The sequence below is a fragment of the Eptatretus burgeri genome, chromosome 12, assembly GCF_056783735.1.
Source record: "Eptatretus burgeri isolate ZD-2024b chromosome 12, Ebu_testis_v1, whole genome shotgun sequence".
Lineage (NCBI taxonomy): Eukaryota > Metazoa > Chordata > Myxini > Myxiniformes > Myxinidae > Eptatretus > Eptatretus burgeri.
The window spans coordinates 18,233,802-18,260,779 of NC_140972.1; the positions used below are offsets into that span (position 1 = coordinate 18,233,802).

Here is a 26,978-nt window from a genome sequence, read left to right on the forward strand (position 1 = left end):
GATGGGATTTGAACCTCTGACTCCCAGCAACCTCTGACTGTGTTAACGTGTTCAGGTGGGAACTCCAAACCAGGTAATCACGATCGATAGATTCCTCGTGTTTCACAAAGTTTATGTTTTTTTTTTTTTCATCGTTATTATTAATATTCCATTCGGTAAATGTTAACGAATCAAGTTGCTATATGAGCGTAAAAACGCGCCGCTCGTGCCTGAAAGAAAGTGCACTTTCCATGAAAACCGACAAAGTTCAAGTTTTTATTATATAAATAAAATAATCCGCACTCCAAAAAAAAACAAAAAAAACAAAGATATCTAATAAATAAATTCATCGCATTTTCATTAAAAAGTAGAAATATTCGAGGCGTAAAGTTAATCTGGTGTCGCGAACGACGGGTCTCTTTTTTTTTGTCGGATAGAGTTCTTCAAAAGTCGTGCGCGCCGAGACCGTTCGCGGGAAGCATTTCCCACGGTAAGAGACCGAGCTGGAACCAGGACATCCAGGTGATGGGCGACGGGGTGAGCTCCGGCAAGGCGTGCCCGACGGGGAGACCGTGCGACATCGACACGATGGGATGTCCTGGGACCAAGGGCTGGAGGTTCGAAACGTCCGACCTGCCCTCCTGCACCTCCCGCTTGAGTTTCATGCGTCGGTTCTGGAACCAGGTTTTCACCTGCGGTGAGCAAGGGAAACAATGTTGAAGGTCCAGAATGTATTTCAAGAAGGAATAACAACAATTGGGAATTTGACACAGAAGGGTCATTGGGGCCGTCGTGCCCGTGCTGCAGCAACATCGGATCAAATGGATCCGTGTGTGTTTTAACGACTCGAGGAGCGAGATTCCATTTTCCCAACACGATGTGCTCCTTTCATCGTCGTACCTGCATGTCGGTAAGGCCGAGCTGCCTCGCTAGGTCCTGCCTCTCGGCCACGGTCAGGTAGCGCTGCTTTCTGAAGCGTCGCTCGAGACGCCCGAGTTGCGACGGGCTGAAGGCGATGCGGATGCGACGCGCGCTCCCCGCGGGACCGGGAACGCGCCCTGCGAGCGGGACCCGCGATCCTTCGGCCGTTTCGCTCTCATATCCGGACCATTCTTCCGTCGGACTGGGGGCTTCGGGATACGCTGTCCAAACACACACACGTACACGTGAACATGAGCCACGTGGTAAACCGAACCTGTTATCAATAGTCAAAGTGAGGTTTGAACAAGTGAAAAAGTTCACCAAGTTTGAGGAACGAACAGCAACAACAACTCCTCGCGAACGAAACAAAACGATATTATTAGTTTCACGGGATGAGCGACGAAATGCCGTTATACAGGTGTGCACAGCTCACCTGGAGACGAGGCTTCGCCGTTGGTCGTGGAAGCCGCGTCGTGCGAATCGACCTTGCGATCGAGCGCGGACTGCGTGCCGGAGGATCGGAGCGATCGCTCTTCCCGGCTGCTGCGCGCGAGCCATTCCACGGACGAGAAGAGCTTCATGTCGCGTGGGCAAGACACCAGAGATCGCGCGCGGTGCGCGAGACGGCGACGGCGACGAGGATGGCGCGCGTGCGCGCTTTGCGTGCGGCCCACCCGCGCCGTCCCGTTTATACTCCGCAGTCCGCACCGTTAACTGCGCCCACTCGCGTCGCCACATCAAAGGGAATTCGTCGATCACTGCTAATCGACTCACTGCTAATCGGCCAAAGTCAACGATTTCCGACCGGCCTCATGCGTACGCGGCGCCAGCATGTCTGAGCAGACGGCGGGGGTCGGCAGCTGGCAGGGAGCGCGGCGCCGCCGGGTGCTGGGAACGGCGGCGAAAAGGCGCTTGTGTCCCGTCCGGACACGGGCGGACAAAACGTGTCCGGACACGCAATTTAAAACCGTACACCTATTACGTTGTCCATTTTTATTAAAGGGATCAATGGAGACCAATCTTTTGACCACATTTTATCGACTTTTGCGCATTTAATTGTTCGCTCGAGGAAGCAAAGACGTTTTTTTTTCAAACTTCGTTAATTATTGCATTGCGTAAGGCTTGGGGGTGGGAGGAGGGGGGGGAATGGAAATAAACGAATATACTAATTATTAATCAGGATGGATAGCCGACGCGACGTTCTATTGTTTCTTGAACAAATAGCGCTCATTTGAATATGTATCGCTCCTCTCACATACAACGGTCATTCTCTGAAGCTGACATTTCATCAGCAGCTTCTCATGTCGCCGACGCCATTCTGTGCGGACGTGTTCATTCACTGGCAACATAAATGGCCCCAAATGAAGCGGTAAATGTAGGAATGGCAGCATAATCGGGAAGGTTAATGGCCTGGTGGGAACGCGGTTCCTTTGATCCTCATTCACTGCCCCCTCCTCCCTTCCCTCCCCCGCACCTTTCCCAAGACCTCCTCCTGCTCCTCGTTCCGATCACTATCCGCACACCCTCGTGCACCGATGGCCATCGAAGGGCTTGATCGAAGAAAAACTCGTGATTTTGGAATGACACACTTCTATCACATTGTAACGGATATTGGACGTGGTTGCTGCGGAGCTTGGATGTTCACTTCCCATCGTACGATGCGAGAAAATTAATAAAAACTCAAAGCTCCATGATTGGTCCGAAGAATAGGTTTCGTTAGCGAGGATCAACGGTAACTCGTGCAAAAGTATATTGTTTAATGAATTAATAAGCATATTATTTAATGAATTAATATGCATCTTATTCAATGAATTAATAAACATATTTAATGAATTAATAAATATCATTTCATGAATTGATAAAGAGATTATTTCATGAATTAATAAACATTATTCAATGAATTAGAAGGATATTATTTAATGAATTAATAAATATTTAATGAATTGATAAACATTATTTAACGAATTAATAAACATTATTTCATGAATTAAGAAGCATATAATTTCATGAATTAATAAACATTATTTAATGAATTAGAAGGATATTATTCAATATATTAATAAATATTGTTTAATAAATTGAAAGCATATTATTTAATGGTTTAATAAACATTATTTAATGAATTGATAAACATTATTTCATGAATTGAAAGACATTATTTAATGAATTAATAAACATTATTTAATGAATTAAAAGGATATTATTTAATGAATTAATAAATATCATTTAATGAATTGATAAACATATTATTTAACGAATTAATAAACATTATTTTATGAATTAAGAAGCATATTATTTCTGGAATTAATAAACATTATTTCATGAATTAGAAGGATATTATTCAATATATTAAAAAATATTATTTAATGAATTGAAAGCATATTATTTCACGAATTAATAAACATTATTTCATGAATGAAGAAGCATATTATTTCATGAATTAATAAACATTATTTCATGGATTAGAAGGATATTATTCAATATATTAATAAATATTATTCAATAAATTGAAAGCATATTATTTAATGAATTAATAAACATTATTTAATGAATTGAAAGACATTATTTAATGAATTGATAAACATATTATTTGATGAATTAATAAACATTATTTCATGAATTAATAAACATATTATTTAATGAATTAATAAACATTATTTCATGAATTGATAGACATTATTTACTGAATTGATAAACATTATTTGATGAATTGATAAACATTATTTGATGAATTGATAAACATTATTTCATGAAATGATGGACATTATTTCATGAATTGATAAACATATTATTCGATGAATTAATAAATATTATTTAATGAATTGATAAACATTATTTAATTAATTAGAAGGATTTTATTTAATAAATTGATAAATATCATTTAATGAATTGATAAATATTTTTAATCAATTAATAAACATTATTTCATGAATTCAGAAGCATATTATTTAATGAATTAATAAACATTATTTAATGAATTAGAAGGATATTATTCAATATATTAATAATATTATTTAATGAATTGAAAGCATATTATTTGAGGAACACTATGAAAGGTGCATCATCCCCTAATCCTCATTCCTCCCCAAATCCCTTATTTGTCCAAATCCTCTCTATTTTGTCCCTCAACTCTGCTGTTGGTGTCAACCCCCCCCTCTCGCAGTACACAAACAAACAAACAAACAAATATCAAACCCGTTTTCACCTCCAATTTTTGTAACTTTAAGAAAGGTTGGTCATTGGGTGATGTGAAAAATCTTGAAGGCAAAACAAAATAAGCGTCGATTTCTATAGACTTGCGATTCATAAGTTCGTGGCCTGACGACGAAGGTTGCACGAATTGTTTTTCCACATTCGTAAAATTTCAACCAAACTATTTGAAAATAATCAAACTATTTAATCGGACAATCCTATTGTAACGGACCATGACATGTGCGTGAGGTTGCATGATTAGTTTTTGTGACACAATCTCAGGCCCTGGACTTGCTAATACTTTATGGGTGTTTTTATTTTCTAAGGATGCCCGACCCGACGAATTCTCCTTCCCTGAGGATATGCGAGAGATGTGCGAATGACAGGAACTCGCTTTTAGGATCGCGCCTCTCTTCCTGGACTAAACTCTGTGGTGTGGCCGCACCAAGTGCCCCAACCCTCCCCCTCCCCTTCCTTATCCTTCCCTCCGCAGTTGTCCCTTTTTTTTTTCCTCCTACCACCTTCGACCATCGCCCTGCTGCCCGCCTGTCCCGATCCACGGCGCCGGCCCCCGCTGGCAGCGCTTCTCGGCCATAGCCGCACCCGGGTAGCAACAAAGCGCCGCCGCCCTCCCCCCCACCCACTCTTCGACCCCCCCAATGGGCGTTAATGGGCGTCGAGCCGGCCGTGTTCTGCCTTGACACGCGGCTGCAATCCAAAGGTTCTTACGACCCTTTAGGTCCATGTCACATGTGAGTCACCTCACAGATAAAGCGCTGTGATCTGACGATAATTTGTAGATAATTTTCTCTTGTTCTCACAAACAAACATTTTGATAACCTCAGGTGTTTACTGAACACGAGAGCTTTTATTATCCCTTTGAAAGTGTTATCAACAGGGCACGTACTTTTAACTCTAAAATTCTACAAAAGGGTAAAAAAAAAAAAACACCGAGTTTTAAAAAACGACAACAAAGTTTTAAAACTTCTTGGTTTTATCATTCGTATCGTTTCATTGTCCACCTTATTGTATTGAAATCACATTTGATTAATTATTTATTTTGAATCTCTTATATATGTCCGAACTCTTACACAATAAAAAAAAAACTTATTAATGGGGTCATTAAAGGAGGTTAACGGCTGTAAATCATTCTCATATTGTGAACCTGGATAACTTGGTTTTTCATTGGTTGGCCACACCCTGAATTAAACGAGTAAATAATGAAAATACATCAAATATCACAGAAATTAGCCGATGTGATGTTTATTTAGCCAATTATTAATTATAACAACTCCAAAAACTATTGGTGGTAATCATCACCGACATGTCTGTGTTGGTCAATAAACTGGAGTTCAACATTACCAGGGAAACATAAAACAAGAAAAGGCTGCGTGGACAATCAATCTTGTCTTGTATCTCAAACTTTATGATTATTTGTCAATCAAATCCACCGATTCAAAATTCACATCCAGATTATGCTCGAAGATCAGTGTCATTCACAGTAATATCAGCACGAATCGTTCCTGCTTTTCAATGTCTTTCTTTTTCCAAACGTAACTTAAAAACGAAAATTAATGAATGCTTATGGATAAAGAAAGTTCCAATAGTTCTGATGTATATATGTATATATGGATATATATATATATATGTATATATGTGTATATATATATGTATATATGTGTATATATATATTTATATATGTATATATATATATATATATATATATATATATATATATGTATATATGTGTATATAGATATATATGTATATATGTGTATATGTATATATGTGTATATATATATATATATATATATATATATATATATATATATATATATATATATATATATATATATATATATATAATATATACATGAACTATAAAATTGATCACCTCGCATTTTACATCACAAAATCTTTAGTGTTGCCAAATATGATTACAGTATGTCCCAAAAATAATTTTCAAGTGCACAGTGTGTGGGTGTATATATATATATATATATATATATATATATATATATATATATATATATATATATATATATATATATACACACATATATATATATTAGCGGGGTATGCTTACACATGCAAACCGACAAACCATACTTCCCCATTGTCTCGGGTCGCTCACCTGCATTTGATTTTTCTCTGTTTATTTTCATATTTAAAAAAAAAATTATTCATATTTTCATTTACAGACGCTTTCTGATGGTTCTGTGATTTTTTTTTCCGGGTGTGTCGGCTTTGATGTCCATCAGCGCACAAAATTTCAGCTTTATACGTCACCCTGAAGGTACCAATCATTAACATCAGTCAGTGATTAGAATGAGCTTTATACATTAGATATTCTGTATATATTATGTAATGGAAAGCAGGGAACCCTTGAGCATGTTCTAGTTGGCTGTGAGAAGGTTCTGAAAAGATATACATGGAGACAGAACGAGGTGTTACATGTGTCAGCCACTGCAGTGGAGAACCTATGGGTAAAAGCAAATAAGGCAGTCAGCAGGTTGAAGGAGCTTAATAGATTTGTTCCAGCAGGTCGGAGAGCTCAGAACCCCCCAGTATGGTATAAAAGGCAATCACTGCTTGTGCCAAAATCAGAGAGGAAACTCAAAGTTGACCTGGATTAAAAAAAATTGACTTTTCCAGTTGAGGTTCTCCTTACCAATTTGCACCCCAGCATGGTTGTGTGGTCAGTTCCCTAGAAGACAGTAATAGTCATGGAGCTCACAGTCCCATGGTCAGTCCTCCAGGAAAAGGCCCCGAAAGGATGAAGACTGTAGGTTGCAGCTGGTGAGCAGGTGTCGAGCAGTGTAGCATCTGCTGTACTGCATGTCTTGACATTTATGTATATATTGTTGCGAATTCGCGCCCGCCGGCGTGCAAACGGCCGCGTAACTCGAATCGCGGCACGTCACCCACCGGACGGACAATTCTGTCGTGACTCTATCGGAACAACGCCGGGAGCTAGTCAGGGGTGGGGGTTTAATCCCACCACGACCATTCCAATTGCCCACCCGCGCAGGATAGGGTTGCTCGCCAAATTCGATCTACCTAAGTACCTGCGCGAATGGTCGACCGTACCTCGCCGCAGGTCGACTCCGGACACGAACCGCTTGGGCAGCCCGTTCCATACTATCGTGATAACCGAGCGGTGTTATCGTTGACCTGGACGGTTCAGATTAATTACCGGGATCTTGCACCCGCTACGAACCCTTTACGTGAAGCAGGATGGAGAGTCAATGGAGAAAAGACAAAGCGAAACGGGCACAGTTCAACATGCAAGCACTTTATTACATTACACACGGAAAGCACGTATATACAGCCATACACAAAAAGCAAATACACATATAGCAATTAAAACAAAAGAAACGATGCAGAGCTACAACCGAATACATGTATACACGGCAACACTTAAACAGTTCTACTTTAGCCAGACTGGCGCCACCCACGGACATTCACACCAAAACCCCAAAGAAAAGAAAGAAAGAAGTCGCGACTTCCCTTTTGTGTCTGGTGAATCCCTCTCCCGCGACCGTCAGCATGGTTGCGCCTGGCCCCGACCTCTCTTGCGGCCGGCGAACCCTCTCCGGCACTCCCCGTCCGGACGCACAGGTCCACCTCTCAACGGGCGCTGCCGCGTCTCCCGTCCATGCCTTTGTGACAGGGCCGCTCGCCAAGGCGCGGGCGCAGGACCTCTTCCCGAAGACCAACCAGACCACCAGCCACAACGACCAAGAAGAGGCGGAAGTGGAAGCGCTCAAGAGGAAGAGGCGAAAGAGGAAGCTCGCCAGAGGAAGAGGCGGAAGAGGAAGCTCTCATGCGCCCGCCCGTGTCCGTCTTTTATCGCGCGGGGCTCCGCCCTTCGCCCCGCCCTGTTCTCGGCTCCACCTTCCTTCGAGAGGGTTCCCGAAAAGGGCGTTCCCTCACGCTTTCCCTCCACCCCGCTCCGTGCGGGGGCCGGGGGAGTCAGTTTTTGGCTCGGGGCCAGAGAATTATTCCCCCAGAAAGAGGCCCCACCTTGACATGACCTCTGACCTTCGACCTGCATCGCCCTTCCTCCACTCCAAAGCGTGGGGAAATCAGACGGGAGAAACAGGCGGGAAAACCTGCCCATCCTCGCAGTTCCCTCCTTTGCGCCTTTGTTTGCCGTTCGGAAGCGGACGTAGTGGCGAAGATGTGGTAGCGTAGATGGTGGCAGTGGCATGGTTGCAGTGTGGTTGGCGCTGTGATGGGGATGGCATGGTTGTTGAAATGTTGTGTGTTTGAAATAAAGGATAGAAAAAGAAAAACGCCTAACTCAAAGGACCGCAGCCCGAATGGGTAACATAAATTCCCTCTATACAACGGGTTTGGGCTAACTACACATGTACCTATGAAATATCTCACCTGAGGGTCCTAAATGGTGGTTTGCGAATTTCCACAGCCATAACAATATATATATATATATATATATATATATATATATATATATATATATATATATATATATATATATATATATATATATATATATATATATATATATATATATATATATATATATATATATACACACACCGGGCGTAGTGGCGTGCGCTTGTAATCCGGCAACTCGGAGGCTTGGGTTGGAGGATCGCTTGAGGACGGGACCTCTGCACTGGGCAGGGTGTAGAGCAGCCCAGAATCATGGCGAAACCCAAATCCTGATCCCTGTGTCGTAAGAGGCGATCAGGGTTGCGTCAGGAAGGGCATCCAGCGTAAAACCTGTGCCAAATCAGTATGCGGATCATAATGGATGATCCGCTGTGGCGACCCCTAACGGGAGCAGCCGAAAGATGAACAACATATATATATATATATATATATATATATATATATATATATATATATATATATGGTCATGGGCAAGGAGGTTAATTTTACCCCAGCATTAGCCATTTCCCCACGTTTTCTAGTGGCTTTGTTCTTCTGTTGCAATGCCGGAAAATGAGGAAAAGTTGACGTCTCCACTCCAGAGATTTAAAAGGAATAATTTTTTATTGAGAATAACTAACACAACACAGCAGCAGGAATAAATTGTCTCTCATTCTCTTTCACGTTCGACAAGGTAGAGGATGTTCAGTACAGCCCTCAATTCTCTTCTATCCTACTCTACTGTTCTTGGTTCTTCTTTGTCTGGTCTTTTCAACTCGTCTTTCCCTGGCAGGAGCCCGTTTCCCCAGAAGTTCATTGGCGCCACTCCCATTTTTAAGAATGTTGTGAAAATAGATCTTCTCAACTAAAGACCAGTGAAGTTAACTTCCTATTTCAAACAAAGGCGTGTAATCCATTATCTTTTTTATACAGTCGAGGCTCATGGAAGAGCTAACTCCCCCCTCATCATTTCTACCCTACCCCTCATCATTACCCACACCCCTTGTTGTCCATCTCTATTTCTCCATCGGCCCTGCTCTTGGTATTTCCCCCTTTTCCTTCTGCTCTTCCTTGTTGAATGTTGCGTCCTGACTCGTTGATACCGCACTGAATGAAAAGGCTGAATGCCTAAACTCGGTGTTTGCATTGAAATCTTGTGTCCAAAACCCATCGCTTTCTGAACCCACCTTACCCAGTCACACCCAGCTGTCCCTGAACTCTGTGTCCTTTTCTCCTGACAAGGTGGTGAGATTACTGTCAAACCTCGACTCAGATTCTGCAACCGGTCCAGACGGCATCAGCCCACGTGTCCTAAAAACCTGCTCCTCTGCCCTTGCTCACCCTCTCTCTGTTCTATTCACCCTCTCATTCACCCTTCACCCTCAAAAAGGTCATTTGCTCAAGGTCATCTGCCATCTGCTTGGAAATCAGCAAACATTACTGCCCTGCATAAAAAAGGTGCAAAAACAAATCTCTGCAACTACAGACCAATCACCCTTCTCCCAATCATCAGCAAGGTTATGGAATCCATCATCGCTTTTGACATTAAATCCTTCCTCTTCTCCAATGGCTTGATTTCCGATCATCAATTTGGTTTCAGACCAGGTCACTCCAACATCGATATGCTGCTTCTGCTCTCCCAACAATGGATGGAGGTACTCAATGCCGGACATGAAATCAGAGTCATATCCCTAGACATATCACGTGCATTTGACACAGTCTGGCACCCTGCCCTGCTCACCAAACTCTCTTCCTATGGTATCCAAGGCCATCTCCCCTCATGGCTGGCAAACTTCCTCTCCTGTCACAGTCAACGTATGGCCCTAAATGGAGTTCTTTAATCCCTTCTTCCTCTCCAGGCTGGAGTTCCTTAAGGCAGCATTCTGGACCCTGTTCTTTTTCTGGTTTTCCTCAATGATCTCTCCGACTCTCTGGAAAATCATCTTTATCTCTTTGCTGACGACTCCACCTTCTGCCGTACCATCTGTCATCCCTCAGACCGGCAGGCAGCAGCTTCTTCACTCACTGCAGATCTGGGTAAAATCACAAACTGGTCCAACACGTGGAACATGTCTTTCAATCTGGACAAATCTCACACTCTCACTATATCTCTTTGAAAGGACCGTTTGGACCCCCCCCACCAATCCACTTACTCAACAATCCTCTGGAAGAAGTCCTTTCTTTCAAACTTCTGGGTCTCACTATTTGCCTTGATCTTTCCTGGAAAAGCCACATTTCCAACCTGGCCTCCAAAGCCAGTCGCCGACTGGGATTCCACCATCGTGCAAAGTCCTTCCTCGGCCCACCTGAGCTCCTAACCACATATATATATATATATATATATATATATATATAGCTTTTGTCCGCAGCCTTATGGAGTACTGCTCTCCCCTCTGGGGTGGTGCTCCTCCCTCCCACCTTTCTCGGCTTCACACTGTGGAAACCAAGGCATTTCGGATCATTGGCATCTCCCGCGATGAGGCTGTCATTGGGCCTCTCACTCTCTCACCACTGGCAGGTCGGTGGTCTTTCTCTCCTCTACCGATTCCTCTCCGGTCTCGCCCTCCCTGCTGTGTCTGCTATTTGTCCCCACCATATTTACACAGGGCACTTAAGGTCCGCCAACACCCCTTCTGGTAAAACTACCAAAATCACGAATCACTGCTCACCTTCACTCTTTCATTCCTCTTTTTTCCCCACCTTTGGAATAAACTCCCTTACTCTCTTCAATCCCATTCTTCCCTCCAGGCCTTCAAAATAGCTGTTCACCACTACATCTTATCGTCCCTCATCCAAATCCTTGATCTTTTCTTTCCCTGTTAATCCACCCCAAATCCACCTCCTTCAAATTCCCTGCTTTCCTTCCTGAAAGTCCCTGTAGTGTCCATCTTGCATACCCCGTGTTCTCCACCCCCATCCCTCTCCCTTCCACAGATCTCCTAATGTCTCTGTTCCCCACTGTTTTGTTCTTCCCACTCCCGCCCCTCTTGTCTCATGCCCCCCTTGCTGTGCGTTTTGTGTTCGCTCTCATACAAGCCCCGACAATGGATACAATATATGTATATATATATATATATATATATATATATATATATATATATATATATATATATATATATATATATATATATATATATATATATATATTGAAGATAATGTGGAAGTTTGTTTCACAGGTGGGGGGGGGGGAAGGAGCATATGAGTGGAGGTGAGCAGTGATCTTGGAAGTTTCACTAGAAAGGGTTGATGGTTGACTGTGTGTGCCCTGCAGAAACCTGGGGGGGGGGGCGGGGGGCGGACAAAGCATGGAAAGAGTAGATAGTGCAAGACCAGAATGGGTGCAGAAGACAACAGAGAGACCATCAATCTTTGAGTGACGGCGCAATGATCGACCCATCGACTCAGCTTCATCATGAGAGATTCCAATGATCTTTAAAGCCTTGCTTTTCACGGTGTCAAGCTGAGCAGGATGTGAGGCAGGGGTGCCAGCCCAAAGTGGGGAGCAGTATGTTTGCACTAATCATGTTGCAAAGACGACTGCTCCACTACAAAAATGCACCAATACAGATCACCGAGGAGTCACCACGTTTTTGCCTCGGGAACGTGAAGGTGCTAAACCATGTGACATTTTTCGGTTATTGTCCAACAAGGAAACTTCAGCATTTCTGTTTTTTAAGCCTAGTACTGGCTTCAGGGTTTGGGTAGCTGGTTTGGAATCTTTGGGTCCTGAGTTCAAGCCTTGTTGGCCACTGATTTAACAGGTTGATTCATCCTGTCATCCTTCCAAGGTTAGTGAAATGAGAACCAGTGTACTGGTAGAGGGGCACAGCATCAGTGGCAGAGTGACGTCCCAACAACATGATAACTAACCAAGCTCTGAAACACAAGAAGAAGCATTTTTTTTTGTTGCTGAAAAAAAAAAAAAACTTTGTCGCAGAAAAATGGGTGCGATGATGAAAGAGTGTGTGTGATGAACAACAGTCTGGGAGACAACAAAGAATTGCATCTTTCAAGGTGCGTCGGCTTATCTGACACCAGGAAATGAAGAGAAACTCAATCAAGGCATCCTTGTTTTGCCCATTCACGAGGAAATCTTTCCACTTTTGGAACCCTTTGATCTGCTCCATATAATGACAGGTGTAGATGACAGAGATCATCATCATCATCATCATCATCATCATCATCATCATCATCATCATCTTCATCTTTCCAGAGCATCACTTATGCAGAAATAGGCTCTTGGTGAGTGTTACAATCCTCGATAGATTGTCACTGATTGCCATTGCAGACTCGACTGAGAGTGCAGGAACTTTGAATTTTGCCAGGATGCCAGTGATAATAATAACGCTATAAGATGGGACACACAATTTCATGTTCATCCGAGAGACAACACACACATTGATACCTCACCGGACACGCAAAACACGGGGTCCAGTTTATAGCTGGACCGAGATTCAAGCCCAGGATCGATAGCTTAGAGGCGAATGTGCGTACTACTAGTCGAGGCTATTCTGTGAGCTCACAGGCAGCATCGACAAGATGATAATGATGTGGCCTGGTCTGATTGAGGATGTGTTGCAAGATGAACACAGAAAGATCTGCAAACGCATGTGGCAGCTGGTATGAAAAGGCAATGATGAAAGAAATTGCGTCCAATATATCAATGACGAATTTGCCAGGATGTCATCAACCAGTCGAACGAGGCATTGCTCTGTGTTGTTATGAAATAAGAAGTGTTGCTTTGATCATTTTAGCCAGCATGTTTTACAGCTTAACAGACTATACAGAGCAACAGATACACCAGACTCTGCAACTACTCCGACCAGGAACTTCGATACAGGAGGCCATTTGGCCCATGAAGCCTGCGCAATGGCTGCCGACCAATGGTTGTTTGTCCATTCTCTATCCATTTTTAAAATCCTGATTGCCAAGGAAGGAAGCGGCACATACCATTTTTAAAAGACTTTGGTATGACTCGGCTAAGGTTCGAATGACCGCTGCCTTCCAAGAAACAAAGCAGACACGCTCGCCCTTATATGTCGACCCTTATGCCACCAAGTCTAGTAAATATATCTAAATCTGATGGAGTTGGTAACCAAGGCCCCAACAAGCTAACATTTTAGGAAAGTTCCTTCCACACCATCATTGTGACAATGTAGAGTGCATGGAGAGATGTTCCTGGAATAATTTTCATTGGTGTTCCACCGATCTCACTCTCTGTCGATTCACTTTCAGGTACCTAACTGGCAAACGTATTTCTCAATCAAAGGATCGGCAGAGATATTGTCGACAAGCACCAGTTCAACGACTACTCTCAATGAGAGACAATGAAGTGACAGTTGGAGACATTTGTCTTGACGTCCTTCTTTCAGGGTTGATCCGCTGGAAACAAAATTAGACAAACAGAAAAACAATTCATATTAGTTTGGGCCAGCCTCATTTGAAGTGACTTGATCAACTGATCAAGATTCATGTTGATAATGAGTTAAGCATGTTCAGCTGGACATGGATGCAACTCTTCCTTCATTTGCTTTTGGCAGGTGAAGAAACATGTTTTCATGTAGCTTGGTCAAAAAGAACACCTGATGCCTCTTGATAATATTCGATTTGACTACATACTCACAGATCGGGTTGAATGTTTTTTCAAAGCCAGAAATAGTTGTTGCAGAGCTGCAATATACAAAGCATGGTAATATAAACTAGCATATAATTATTTAGTAGCCGTCACGGAAATACATCGATTACGAATGTATTTTGCCATTGAAATTCATGGAGGCTTGTAATACCTGTTCGATGAGCAAAATTACCATTCATCTCCTTTCAGCAAGTCAGTCCAGGCAGCGCTGCTGATTAATGGCCAGAATGTCCCAAACTAATGAAGATGTTACTGGCTCTTCCAGGCAGGCAGCGAAGTCTGACTAGGTTGTTTGAATGTGGGACCAATGGAGGAGAGAGGAGATGATGCAGATAAGAGGGTTGCAAGTGTTGTGTGTGCAGGAGGTGAAATGGAAAGGAGACCGGATGAAGAGGTCGGTAGGAGGATAGAAGCTGTTGTCGGTGGGAGGGGATGCAAGGAGTAATGGCGTGGGAATAATCGTATCGGAAGAGATCAGCAAGCAGGTGGTCAGAGTGGAAAAATGGGAGGGATGGATAGTTATGCCATAGTTGGTGATACGGAGACAAATGGTGTGTTATGGTTGTGCATGGACCACAAACGGGAAGGACTGAGGCAGAGAAGCAGGAGTTCAAGGTTGCTCTGGAGAGGATGGGAATGGTTGAGCTGGAGGTGAAGATGTGCATTGCGGGGGACTTCAACGCACATGTGGGAGTGGCCGAACCAGGTGAAGAGGAATGCATTGGTAAATTTGGTTGGAGAAAGAAGAATATGGATGATCGAGAGCTAATGGATCTTTCTTTTGTATACATGGTCGAGGCCTGTAGAAGAGCGAGAATTCATACACTGAATGGATCAGGACACAACAGGACAAAAGGAGCAGTTGAGTGAGGGGGAAACACCAACAGCAGCATTGAAGGCCAAAATATAGGCAGACTTGGACAACCAATGGGTGTGGGGAGGAATGAGGGGCAGAGAGGATGCAGAGGGTGGATAAGATGGGTGCAGAAGGAAACTCTCAGGAGGGAAATTGGAAATTTGGAATGAGGAGGGAATGGGGTGGGGAAGGGGGGTCTTAATAAGGTTAGAAAAGATCATTATTTTGGATTGGGGACGATCTCAGATTGTGGAAAGCATCTGTCTTGAAGACCTAGAGGGAAGAATGAGATTTAAGAGAATGTGGAAGTAAGTTCCACAAGTGGGAAAAGGGGGAACGAATGGGTTGAGGTGAGCAGTGATCCTGCGTTAAGGTAGTTTACTCAGCTTCATTATGAGAGATACCAATAATTTCGAAGGCCTTGGTTTCCGTGGCATGAAGCTGAGCAAGGTGAAAGGCAGGTGAGCCAGGCCAGATGGGAGAGCGGTTCTCCATCAAGCTGAGGATGAAGGTCTTCTTAGTGGATAGGAGTTCAGGAGTGCCAAGGAAGGACTTTGTATGATGCAGGATGCCCAGTCGGCAGCTGCCTTCGGAGGCCAACTTCGAAATGTGGTTTGCCCAAGAAAGATCATGGCTGAAAGTGAGACCCAGGAGTTTGAATGACTGAACTTTGGAAGATGATTAGGTGGTGGAAGTGCATGGACAACGACTTCATCAAGTACAAGGAGAGGATGAGGGCCAGTGATGAGGAACTTAGCGAAGAAGCTAATGGTTTGGAGGAGTGGAAGAACTGCGGAGAGGCACTTGGGAGAAATGCAAAAGTTTTGTGGGGAAGGACATCAGGAAAGGGTACATCGTTTATTTGTGGCAGAAATCAGGTATGGTAGATGGAGGAAATAGCAAGGACAGTTGGTGAGAAGAAGGAGGTTTGGAAGAGGATATAAAGATCAAGGATTATAGGGGGCAAGTGGATGCAGGGTTGCTGCATCTGTGTGCGAAAAGAAAAAAGCAGCAAGGAGAGCAGTGGATAAGGTGAGGAATGATATGGAAGAGGAGTTGTATACGAAATTGGCAGAGGCGGATGGGAAAAGAAGATCTATAAATTGGCTCGTGACATGGATCAGGATAGTACGGACATGAAGGGTGGACTGTGGTTTGTAAGAATGGTGGTGGGAGGCCAGTGACAGAGAGGGGGGAAGTATTGAAGGTGTGGGAAGGATATTTCAAGGGGCTGTTGAACTGGAGAGGAAGCAACGGTGAGCTGGAGATTCTGTGGTCTGTTGAGTGGAAAGTGGAGTTAGTAGGTACAGACAGCATTAAGGAGAACGAAGAAGGGAAGAGCACCAGACATTGATGAATTGTGTACAGAGATGGTAATTGCAGCAGCAGAAGTCAGAGTCAGTTGGACGAAAAGGCTGTTGAATGTATGTATGAAAGAGGGTCTGAGTCTGGAGGATAGGAGAACAGGACTAATTGCACAGATTTTGAAGAGGAAAGGTGATGTTCAAGATCCGGGGATGTAAAGGGGCATTAGACTCCTAAGTCATGTCAAGAAGGTACTGGAGAGTATTCTGGATGGGAGGAAAAGGAAGACTGTGGAGATGGGGATTGGCCAAGAGCAACATGGGTTTAGAATGGGATGTTCATGCTGAGACAGCTGGTGAAGAAGATATTGGAGGGGCAGGGTGAAATTGCATTGGGATTTGTAGACCTGGAGAATGCCGATGACACTGTCCCAAGAGAAATAGTGATGGCAACACTGCTGATATGAATGGGAGTGCCGGAAGCAGAATCGGTTGATGGAAGGGATGTACAAGGGAATGAAAGGAAGAGTTTTGGTTGGTCCTAGGATATCGGAGAAGTTCATCGTGAATATCGGATTGAGGCAGAGAAGCGCTCTCTGCCCACTCATGTTTATCATGATGATGGAGCTGGGAAGCAGGAGGATAAATATGAAAGGTGGTTTGGGGAGTATTTTGTATGCAGATGATGTTGCTGTTGTTGGTGGAGAGTAAGCAGGGAATGCGGGAGGTACTGGGGGAGTGGAGAGAGGCATTTGGGAAACATGGGCTGAAGATGAGTATGGAGAAGACAGAGGTGATGTGGGTCAGGCAGCAGAAAAACAAATAAATGAATATCAGGTTAGAGGGAAAGGATATCAGACTGGGAAATAGGTTTGAATACCTGGGAAAAACAGTGATCAGTGATGGTTAACTTGGAGGCAGATTGAACTTAATAATCTTGTGCTGGCCCATCCACACAAACTTTATATAAATTGCATACTTGAACATGAACTCTAATCATCACAGATCTGTGCATCTGGGGATTCAGATCACCTTTCAATCCTTTTAAGAACCTGCTCATATTAGCCAAAGCATAAGAATGCCTATTGTAAATTTAATAATTTACTTTTTAAACAACTTAAATAAAAATGGAACATTGTGGTTTCCTATAAAGATAAATTTACTAGTTCACAGCAATGGTGGGATAATACTGTTACATGTAGGGGGAGTGGGGGGGGGGGTCCAGGTTTAGAATGTGTTAAGAATAGCTTGGTCCGTGTGCTCATGTAGGTTATATTTACACCTGAATTAGGGACACATCAGGGTTTTGTCTGATGTAATATGTGCACTGAGAGGGCAGCAACAGTCCATCATAAAGCAGTAATAACCCCCCATTTATCGCGGGGGTTACGTTCCAAACCCCCCCCCCCCCGCGATAAGTGAAAATTCGCGAAGTAGCGACCATATGTTAATTTTATTATTTATATATTTTTAAAGCTTTATGACCCTCCCCCCACACTCTTATTAACCTTTCCCACACTCTTATTAACCTTTCTCATTCTCTTATAAATACTTCCTATCAATCTATAATTCCAGCAATGTGTGTGTGTGTGTGTGTGTGTGTGTGTGTGTGTGTGTGTGTGTGTGTGTGTGTGTGTGTGTGTGTTTGTCTGCGACCGCCGTTTCTCGACAACCGCCAGTCCGATCTGATTGAAACTTGCCAGGAATATTGCCGGGGCCCCGCGGATGTGCCTTTTCGAGGTTTGATGTCAATCGGACGAGCGGTTCCCAAGTTACGGCCATTTATCTGTCGACCAATGACAAGACACGGTGCTATGACATCACGAATGACGTCACAAGTAATGTTTATTTATTTATTTATTTATTTATTATTTATTATTTGTTTTGCACAATTGACGGTCCGATCTGATTGAAACTTGCCAGGAATATTGCTGGGGACCCGCGGATGTGCCTTTTCAAGGTTTGATATTAATTGGACGAGCGGTTCCCAAGTTACGGCCATTTATCTGTCAACCAATATCTGCGAGAGAGGGGGACGGGAGAGGGGGGGGTGAGAGTGGGCGAGAGAGAGGAGGGGGGAGAGAGGAAGGGTAAGACTAGGGGGGGAGAGAGGGGGGAGAGAGAGGAGGCGAGAGAGGGGGGCGAGAGAGGGGGATGAGAGAGGGGGCGAGAGAGGGGGGCGAGAGAGAGGGGCGAGAGAGGGCTGCACATACTGGCACTCACCTACGGGCACTCACCTATGGGCCCGCCCCTACGGGCCCGTACTAGTACTCTTAAACAGATTCATTGATGCCGTAATGGCGGCCTACAGCAGCGAAGCTTCTCCCTTGCTTTAACATGTCAAGAAGTTGCACTTTTTCTACGATGGTTAGCATCTTCCTCTGCCGCTTTGGTTCAGTGCCAGATAACTTAGAATGTGCAGAACATTTGGGCGGCATTGTAGGGGTTGAAATAAATTAAAAACTTTCACGGATAATTCACACAAACACAACACCACAGAGTAACACTACGAGTAGCGATCGCACGTCGATGTGAAATGGACAAGGCGAGATACTGAATGCATGCTATGCGCGGGAGATGCAGAGAATGATGCCACGGTCGCTGAGCCAATCAGAACCCAGGATACAGAACACCATGCTCTGGTTGGTCGCCTCCCATCCATCAGCCAATTGCGTGCCGTGTACGATCATCTCACGTGGGTAAACTAGCGCAAGTGGAAGCGGCCACATCTGCGTTTTCCATACGCACGACTCTTTGTCTACTCTTCTACTGTACACTATGTACAGTATTTTATTTCTTGTAATATGTTTTAATTATTATTTTCATTTTTTTACGTTTTTTAATTTTGTATGCAAGAAAATGCTTATTTTACCATAAAAATAATTAAAATAATAAATATATAAAAATACATTTACACCGCAAAATCCCGTGATATAGTGAAAAATCCGCGATATAAAATTAGATACGTAAGAGTTAAAAATCCGCGATACAGCGAGACCACGAAAGGTGAACCGCGATATGGCGAGGGACGACTGTATAGGGTAAGGACATGTCTTGTAAAACCTCCTGTCCAAGCAAGGCCAGGTGGAAGACTTGTGGGCATAAGGGCACCAGAAAGGCAGTTGTTATGTAAAGAATGACGTGGGCTGTATGGCCAAGGACTGCAGGCCAGGACTGCACAGTGAGCTAAGAGGGGCAGATCGGCCTGAAAGCCAGCGCAGCCTACTGGTAGCGGGTAGCCAATGAGAGGGACCCGCCTTGCATGATTGCAAGCCCTGAGGTTATAAAAACCACATCTGAATATGTGCGCGAGGAGATCGTGATTTTCGAGAACAAGGGCTTCTACCAGAAGAGATACCAGCACCCTCTCTCTGCTTTGTCACTTTTCTTGTGCAGACTATGGAGAGACTGTGGAGGCCATCTCCTCATCACCATTGCATCTTTTCGCCATCGCTTCTCTCATCTGCATCCCTGTGCCACACCACCCTGTGCAGTCCCATCGTAGTACAGACCAAAACCAGCCCATGCCTACTTAGTCCAGTGGAAAAAGTATGATATTGGGCTGAGGTGTGTTTTTTGGTATATAAAATGTTTTATTGTTGTTTCTCGGTGTTTGATATGGACTGATAATAAATCAAGAGGGTGCCAAAGTCGCACCCTTGGGGAATTTTTTTATACACATTAAAAAAATGAATCGTAAATCAAAATATGTCTACTTTTCGGACAGTATTAAATCCTCCAATATTGAACACGCACAAGTACTGTGCACGCAACACATTTATTTGACCTATACTATATCATATTGTGTTATTTTCATGAATCTTTGAACCAATATACCCTTCTTTCAAACACAATATGCATTTTTCCACACATAAACATTGTAATATTTGATACAAAATTGAAATATGCGATGGCTGAAAGGAAATAACAAAGTCATTAAGCTTACGTGTCATCGAACCGGTCATCGAGCTCGTCATCAGCGTGGGAGTTGCCGGTTTTTGTTTGCTCATTGCAGCAGTCGTCACTCCCGTTGCAGCTGCAGAACATGGAGCAGGCGAGTTAGGCCACAACACATCCACATCTGGCTGTTGAGCATGGCGTGTTTGACGAACATCCACATTTGATGATTTGCAGAACTTCAACAGGAACAGGTGGCCCCTTGTCTGCCACTGTCACTGGAACCAACACCTGACCAGATTCATCCTTCGACCAGCCATGCCGAACAGGATCCAGACTGGGTGGGTCAGGAGACAAAGCAGACTTCTCGATGATCGTCTGGTAATGTGCCCGGTGTACATGCTGAAGGAACAACTCAGTTGTGGGAGGAAGCGTCTTCACTTTAGGTGCAACTGTAATCTTCTTGTTTGACATCTTGGAGGACCATACATCATAACGAATGGCTGACATATTGCTTGTCAGTTTGGACCCATAACAAGCACCAATGAACCTTGTGGCCTCGGAAACAACTTCATTCATCTTTGCTTCAGGATCTCCAAGGCTTGGAAACAGATGACCGAGTCGCATCTGTTTCAGCGCTGTTGCCTTACCTATGCCCCACATATATGAAACCGTGTCACAGCCGGTCATCACATGTATTGCAAGGAGTTGCTCTGAATTTCCTCCCTGTTGCTGTGATGTCGCCTTGATGTCCATAATTTGTCGGCCAGCAATGGGACTCACCATCATTACTTCACATGTGAGTTTCTGTTGATGGTAGAAATGGACGAGCGACACGAAGGCATCAGTGTCGTCACACACAACCGATATGCTTTTCATCCTAGTTGATGCCAACTGTATCATCTGCTGAGCTATCACGACATCAGCTTCCTCATGTGTTGTTCTGAGCTCCTGTCTCCCCCTCTTAGTACCACTGCTTACTTCTATGGGGACTGGGTCTTTGGCAGTGATGACGAGTTTCGGTGTGTTCCTTGGTAGTTCTGTGACGTTCTTCGACAAGTTTTCACACAAGATGTCAATGAGCTGGACCTTGTTTGCTGTTACTGTTAGTGTCACTTTCTGTGGTGGCAGTGGTGTTTCTGTTGAAAGCTGGTGTCGCCTACTTGCATCCTTGCCAGCACGGCTTAGCCTTGCCACGTTTTTGACACTTTCGTCATAGTACCGGTCAAAAATCAAATGGGCTTCAGTCATCAGCAGTCGGTTGATAATGTTCTTGGAGAAGTTGTTGGCAAAGTCTTGTACTGTTCCACTGGCTGTCCACTGTACAACCAATAGTAGTGCACAACCATCAATGATTGTTACCTGTGGACTACATACTAGTCTACTCAGTCGTTCAACTTGTAGTTTTTTCTTGAGTGTGGATTTTGTTGTCGTGATCCTCATGTCACCATTATCTTCAAACATTGAGGAAGGGACTGGTGACAGTTCGTACGACAGTACATCCTTCACGTTTATTTCCCTGGACTGTTGGAGGCACATCACCCTTGTGTATATGAGCTCAGTGGCATAGACAGGCAAACCATCCACTTTTATGTGCTTCTTGCTCACAGCCATCGTAACAACTTTGTTCGGAATAACACTGTGGAACCCTTCTGGCCAAGTTGATTCAAATTCCTGCATCTCTTTGTTGCCACTGACAAGTGATTCTGCAACATTCACTTTATCGGAGGCGATCTGTCCTGTCACGATATTGACAAGACAATCAGGATGGCTTTCAGGTTTCAGTGGATCAATCGAAGCGCTCAACTTGGTTTAGATTTTACATCTGTCCTCAGCATTTTTGGCTATTCTGCCTTGATTCTCTTCTTTGTGGCTCGTCACAGCATCCTGACCTCCCTGTTCTGTCATCAGCGCCAAGCCTTTCAGCAGCATGCTGCAGATGTGCAGGCTCAGTGCCCATCTCGTCACAGTGGCTGGTTTCAGTGTGATCCCATTCAGTCCACCCGGGCCTTTACCATACTGCATAAAGGTAGTTTCGAGGAACATGTCTGACCATATTCCATTCCATAGCCCATGGGAGTGACGCATGACATGCTGTCCCCGAAAGAAGTCCTCCAAGATGTCATCAGGAAGTCGCTCCATAGACCGCAGGTAGTAGAGCCCATACCTGGCATAGTTTGTATGTCCAGAAGCAAAGAAGTAGGGGATTATCTGTTGAACTGCCCACATGTTCAAAGGCCAGTCCCATTCATGTTCTGCCCGTACTAAAATCATCATGATGAGCACCAGCTTGATCAGATTGTCGAACCAAAGTTTTGTTGTTGTGCTGAGTGCTGCTTGTGTGTCCAGTCGCTCCATTGGGTCGTCTTGACCCTCATCATTTGATAATGTCTCTCGCAACAACTCTTCCACCACCATTCGCAACGCTCGGACATTTTGCGGGAACCTTTTTCCGGACAGCATTTTTGGGACTCCTCCGAAGGCAGATTGCAAGATTTCTTCCAAGTCACTGTTGCACATGAGAGTCCCCACAGCACCGACGAAGCTCATTAACGTATGCATGCCACCCAGGCGTGGAATGAAATTCTGGAACTTCTCTGGGTATACCCACAGCACATGTACAACAACATGATAGAGCTGCTGATTGTTGGTGAATAACATGAAGGCTTGGCCTGTACGAAGAGTCAGTTTCTGTGCTTCGTTCATCGCTGTCATGATTGTATCCGGTTCTGATGGAACCATATCAATCAATGGCGTATAGATGGCTTTGGTCACTGGATGAATGGACTGTCCTTGTTCTCGTGAGGCCCGGGTGTTAAAGCCGTTGTGCTCTGTTACGTTTTTCTCCCAGATGACCTTTTGCAGGAAGTCATAATCAACAGCTCTTGCTCTTGCCAGTGATATCTGTTGAGAAGCAAGCATCTTGAGAGATGGTACTGTACGTGTTGCTTCTTGCACTGGCATTGGGGGTTTCCTTGGTCCAGTATAGCACTGGATGGGGATTGCTGGAGATACTTCATTTTTCATCTCTTCTTTCTGGATTCGCCGAATCTTTTCATTTCCAGCTGATGAAAGACTCTCATCTGTTCGGACCTGGGTGAGGAGAAGGGCAAAATAATGTGTTGATCTCAAGGCATTAGGAGAAGATATGGTGGCATCGAAGTTGTCAGCCACAGTTTGCATGAGACCGGTCTCATTGTCGAATACCCCCGAATAAGAAGATTGATTTTCTGGGATGCAGCCTGGGCAGCAGAAGCCTTGAACCTTATCACCTCGTCATAAGAGCAGGTGATTCCGAAACCATAACACTTGTCAATCAAGCTCTTGTCCTTCATCAAAAGACCTAGAGATACTTGCAAGGTTGTTGCTCAATGATTCACGGTGCTGGTGATGATGTTGCCGATCAGAGAAGCCTGCAAGGTGTCTCCTAATTTTGGTGAAATCTGTGAGAGGAGATGAAGCAAGGTCAGACTACAATCATCACGAATGTCAGCACTTATTTCTGTCACATAACTGTTCAAGTCAGGAACAAGTTGTTTTGTCTCCTTTGTTATTCTTGCTGCGACTTTGCGGATGTCCAAATCATCTTGGTCATCATCGTCGGGTATTATCTTGAGGAGATGAGAAGCTTTTCTCCGGAACACAAGAATGCTTGCAACCCCAACTCCGGAGAGGACTACAAAGTCTGACCCAAAATGTGTTGAAAGATGTTCAATCAATGTGCGTCGTTTCAGCTGAATTTCCTGAAGAGATACATCTCGGTTGTATGCTTCAACAGAGTTCCAGATCCGTGTTGGGTCATTGCTGAGTTCATGGATGATCTCTACAAAGGCAGGATCTGCACATTCATCTGTGTGATGCTCCGACTTCCGATGGGCATACATCCTACCACTCGGACCCAGGAACTTTGTCATGCACTCCTTGTGGTACTGTGCATCTGCTGCATGAAGGTCGCTGACAGCTCCTTGCACCCGTATCCTGACCTGCTGGGCAATTTCATCCTCTCGAATGGAACATACTTCCAGAATGGAATCTTTGAAGCTCTTCATGCCAGGCCCCCTTTCAGCAGTTCTGCAATGGACTACTCTTTTCCATCTATGGGGATGACGTGGGTCGGGGGCTGGTTCACACACCTCACCACAAAATAAGCAGTGTGTCAAGAAATCAAACTGGGCAATTTCTGATCGACGTGTTCTTTTTGGAGGGGGTGTTCCACTGCTTTTGTTGCTATTTGCCTCCACAAATATTTGGATGTGGGTCTTTGATATATATGTCGAAACACAACTTTTGTGACAAAAGAGTGCAGTGTTGGGATCATCAGCTAGTCTATGCTCTAGTTCTACATGCAACCCATCACCACGGATTTTGCAACTGTCTATGATAGTACGCAGGCGCTGGGGCTTGGCAGAGATAAGATTTTCTTTTGATTTTCCACATTTGAAGAGATACCCCTCTGCTTCATTGGATGCCATGTTTCAAGTGTCTGGAATAAGAAAGAGACAGAAGAATAAATATATGATATGGTCAAAACAACAAATGGTTCAAAATTATCAAATATAAACGATTGTATTTTATGTTGCAGGAGTCTACATTCATGTTTATTTCAATGTATCTGTAATCTATGTATTTTCACCAATTGTCATCATGGGTGTACCATGAATTAAGCATCTGAAATATATATGGAAAGTAAATATATATGCAAGTTGTTTATTTTCTACTGGCGCATATTCTCGGTTAAACTGACATTATTTGCTATTCACAACAAAATGTGATATAAATTGCATTATTCTGCCCATGGATGATTTTATCATAAATTTCTATGTAATATATGGTAAATTTCTATGTAATATATGGTATTACATATATGTAATATATTTCTTTGTAATATATGTAATATATGGTAATTTCTATGTAATATATGGTAATATATGGTAATAGTCGAGCTAATTTGGACATAGGTACTACTAATTCATAAAAATATATTTTAGAGGAGTCGACACAATGTCGATAATCGCTCGAAAACGTTCCCTTTTTCAAATGGCAATAAAAACAATTCCCCAAAGGTGCCAAAGTGGCACCCTCTTGTTTTGAGATCAGTATACATATGAGTTACAGAAATTGCAATAAAACATTGTATATACTGCAAAACACGGTCAGTCAGGATTCCACTGGACTAACTCAAGTCCTCACCTATTTTGTTCCCCTTTGTTCTGGAGTGAGTCTGGTATTTTCGGCACCATAACTTGGGGTTTAGTTCTTTTATTTGTTCGATAATTCTTTTCATTTGTACTATTTTTATTTCATTTGTAAATGAAATTTATATAACATTTGTACATTTGTAATATATGCACAATTCATTTGTAATAAACAAATATTATTATATTATTTTTTTCAGAAGAGAACATCAATGTTTCTTTATTCTTAAATGCTCTATCTTTAATAATATATGTTTAATTTGTGATACTATTAGTTTTTGGAGTAAATTTGATAAGAACATTGCTCTGGTTTTTACTGACCAAGGAAAAGCCTTTGATTGTTTAGTCTAGACATGGGAAACCCCCTGTCGGCGGGCCAGATATGGCCCGTGGCACGTTTTGATCTGGCCCATGAGGTGACAGAGAAAAAGAGAAACATTTAGTGTTTAATAAACTATTATGTAGGAAGGGCTGGAAGGATAACGTGGAGGCATGCAGACTTGCCACAGAACTGTCTAGTCTGGGTTCTAATTTCGACCAAGCTACAAACTGCCATTATTGAATTGCACATGCAAGGCGATTCATCAACGTATGCTTTGTCCCTTGGATGGACCTTAAACTGGGTGTGCCATTTGTTGTTACTAGTTAGTGGACATTAAAGACCACAGAGTATCTTTCCCGAAGATAAGGCGAGCTATCACCGGCACCCCAAACAAATTACAAATTCCTGCCCTTGCAGTCAAGTACATTGTGTTGGAGTGGCAATCCATTCAGGTTGTAACCCCCAGCGGCCAAGCCGATGAAAAACTTCCGCAGCAGCTCTGTGTTCCTAATGGTAAATAGTAAAAGTAAATAATAATAAGAATTGTGTCGAAATATTAAAAGTCACAAAATTTATTTCCCAATATATGTTATGAATTATTTAATCCACATAAGTTGAAAAAATCATATTCACTACTATAAGTGATAATATCAGTTTTTTTTCAGGAAGTGAACTGGAATAAAGGACTAGCTTCGCAGACACACATGTGGTCTGTATCTTAGTATGTATTGTTGCCTGTGTAGAACGTACAACCTTATAGTCAGAGATAAAAGTGAGTAAGAACTCGAGTCCTGCAATTTTGTATTATCATTGCCTTAAAAAAATTATGACAGTTTGAGATAAAAAGCAGTGAAATAAGTAAATACTTTGTTTTATCACTGGCCATGATTGATAAAATAGTGAGCATTAAGAAACGGAAAGTCGACTCAGAATTCCGTGATTATCAGTCAGAAGTCAGAATGAGTACATAGTCGGTAGAGCGTGTCCAGGACAAGTAAACTGGGTAAACAGTGTTCTCTGGAGTGGGGCCTGGAGCCTGTTCATTAATTGCCTTTCCGGGGGGAATAGTTTGTGAGCAGGATTTGGTGTTAAATATCTTGTGTTGTTTTTTTTTAGGAGTCCATACCTTTGAAACACAGAACTTGGTGGGATTGCTGGACATAGTAATCCAAAAGTTGGTTGCTACAAAGACTTCCTTTTAGTTATGCTACCATGGCAGAGTCTCAGTAATCAATCATTTGATCTGTTCATTGCTGTGGCGCAAACATGTCTACAA

At 43.3% G+C, this 26,978-nt stretch overlaps 1 protein-coding gene across 1 annotated transcript; it reads right to left on the reverse strand.

Moving 5' to 3' along the window:
- Positions 1-256: 256 nt before the first annotated feature.
- On the reverse strand, positions 257-1,611 carry LOC147015189 (homeobox protein ceh-1-like). Its single transcript, XM_085849157.1, has 3 exons — positions 1,334-1,611; positions 880-1,121; positions 257-671 (listed from the first exon to the last, which is right to left on the reverse strand). Exons 1-3 carry the CDS (start codon positions 1,479-1,481, stop codon positions 423-425), a joined length of 639 nt encoding a protein of 212 aa, XP_085705283.1. The 5' UTR covers positions 1,482-1,611; the 3' UTR covers positions 257-422.
- Positions 1,612-26,978: the final 25,367 nt, after the last annotated feature.

Bases quoted from the DNA above. Each gene is read 5' to 3' on its own strand.
- LOC147015189 (XM_085849157.1), bottom strand. From the start codon at position 1,481: ATGAAGCTCTTCTCGTCCGTGGAATGGCTCGCGCGCAGCAGCCGGGAA. The intron at 1,122-1,333 runs GTGAGCTGTGCA...GTGTTTGGACAG, and splicing joins CGGCGAAGCCTCGTCTCCAG to CGTATCCCGAAGCCCCCAGT. The intron at 672-879 runs GTACGACGATGA...TGCTCACCGCAG, and splicing joins TCGGCCTTACCGACATGCAG to GTGAAAACCTGGTTCCAGAA.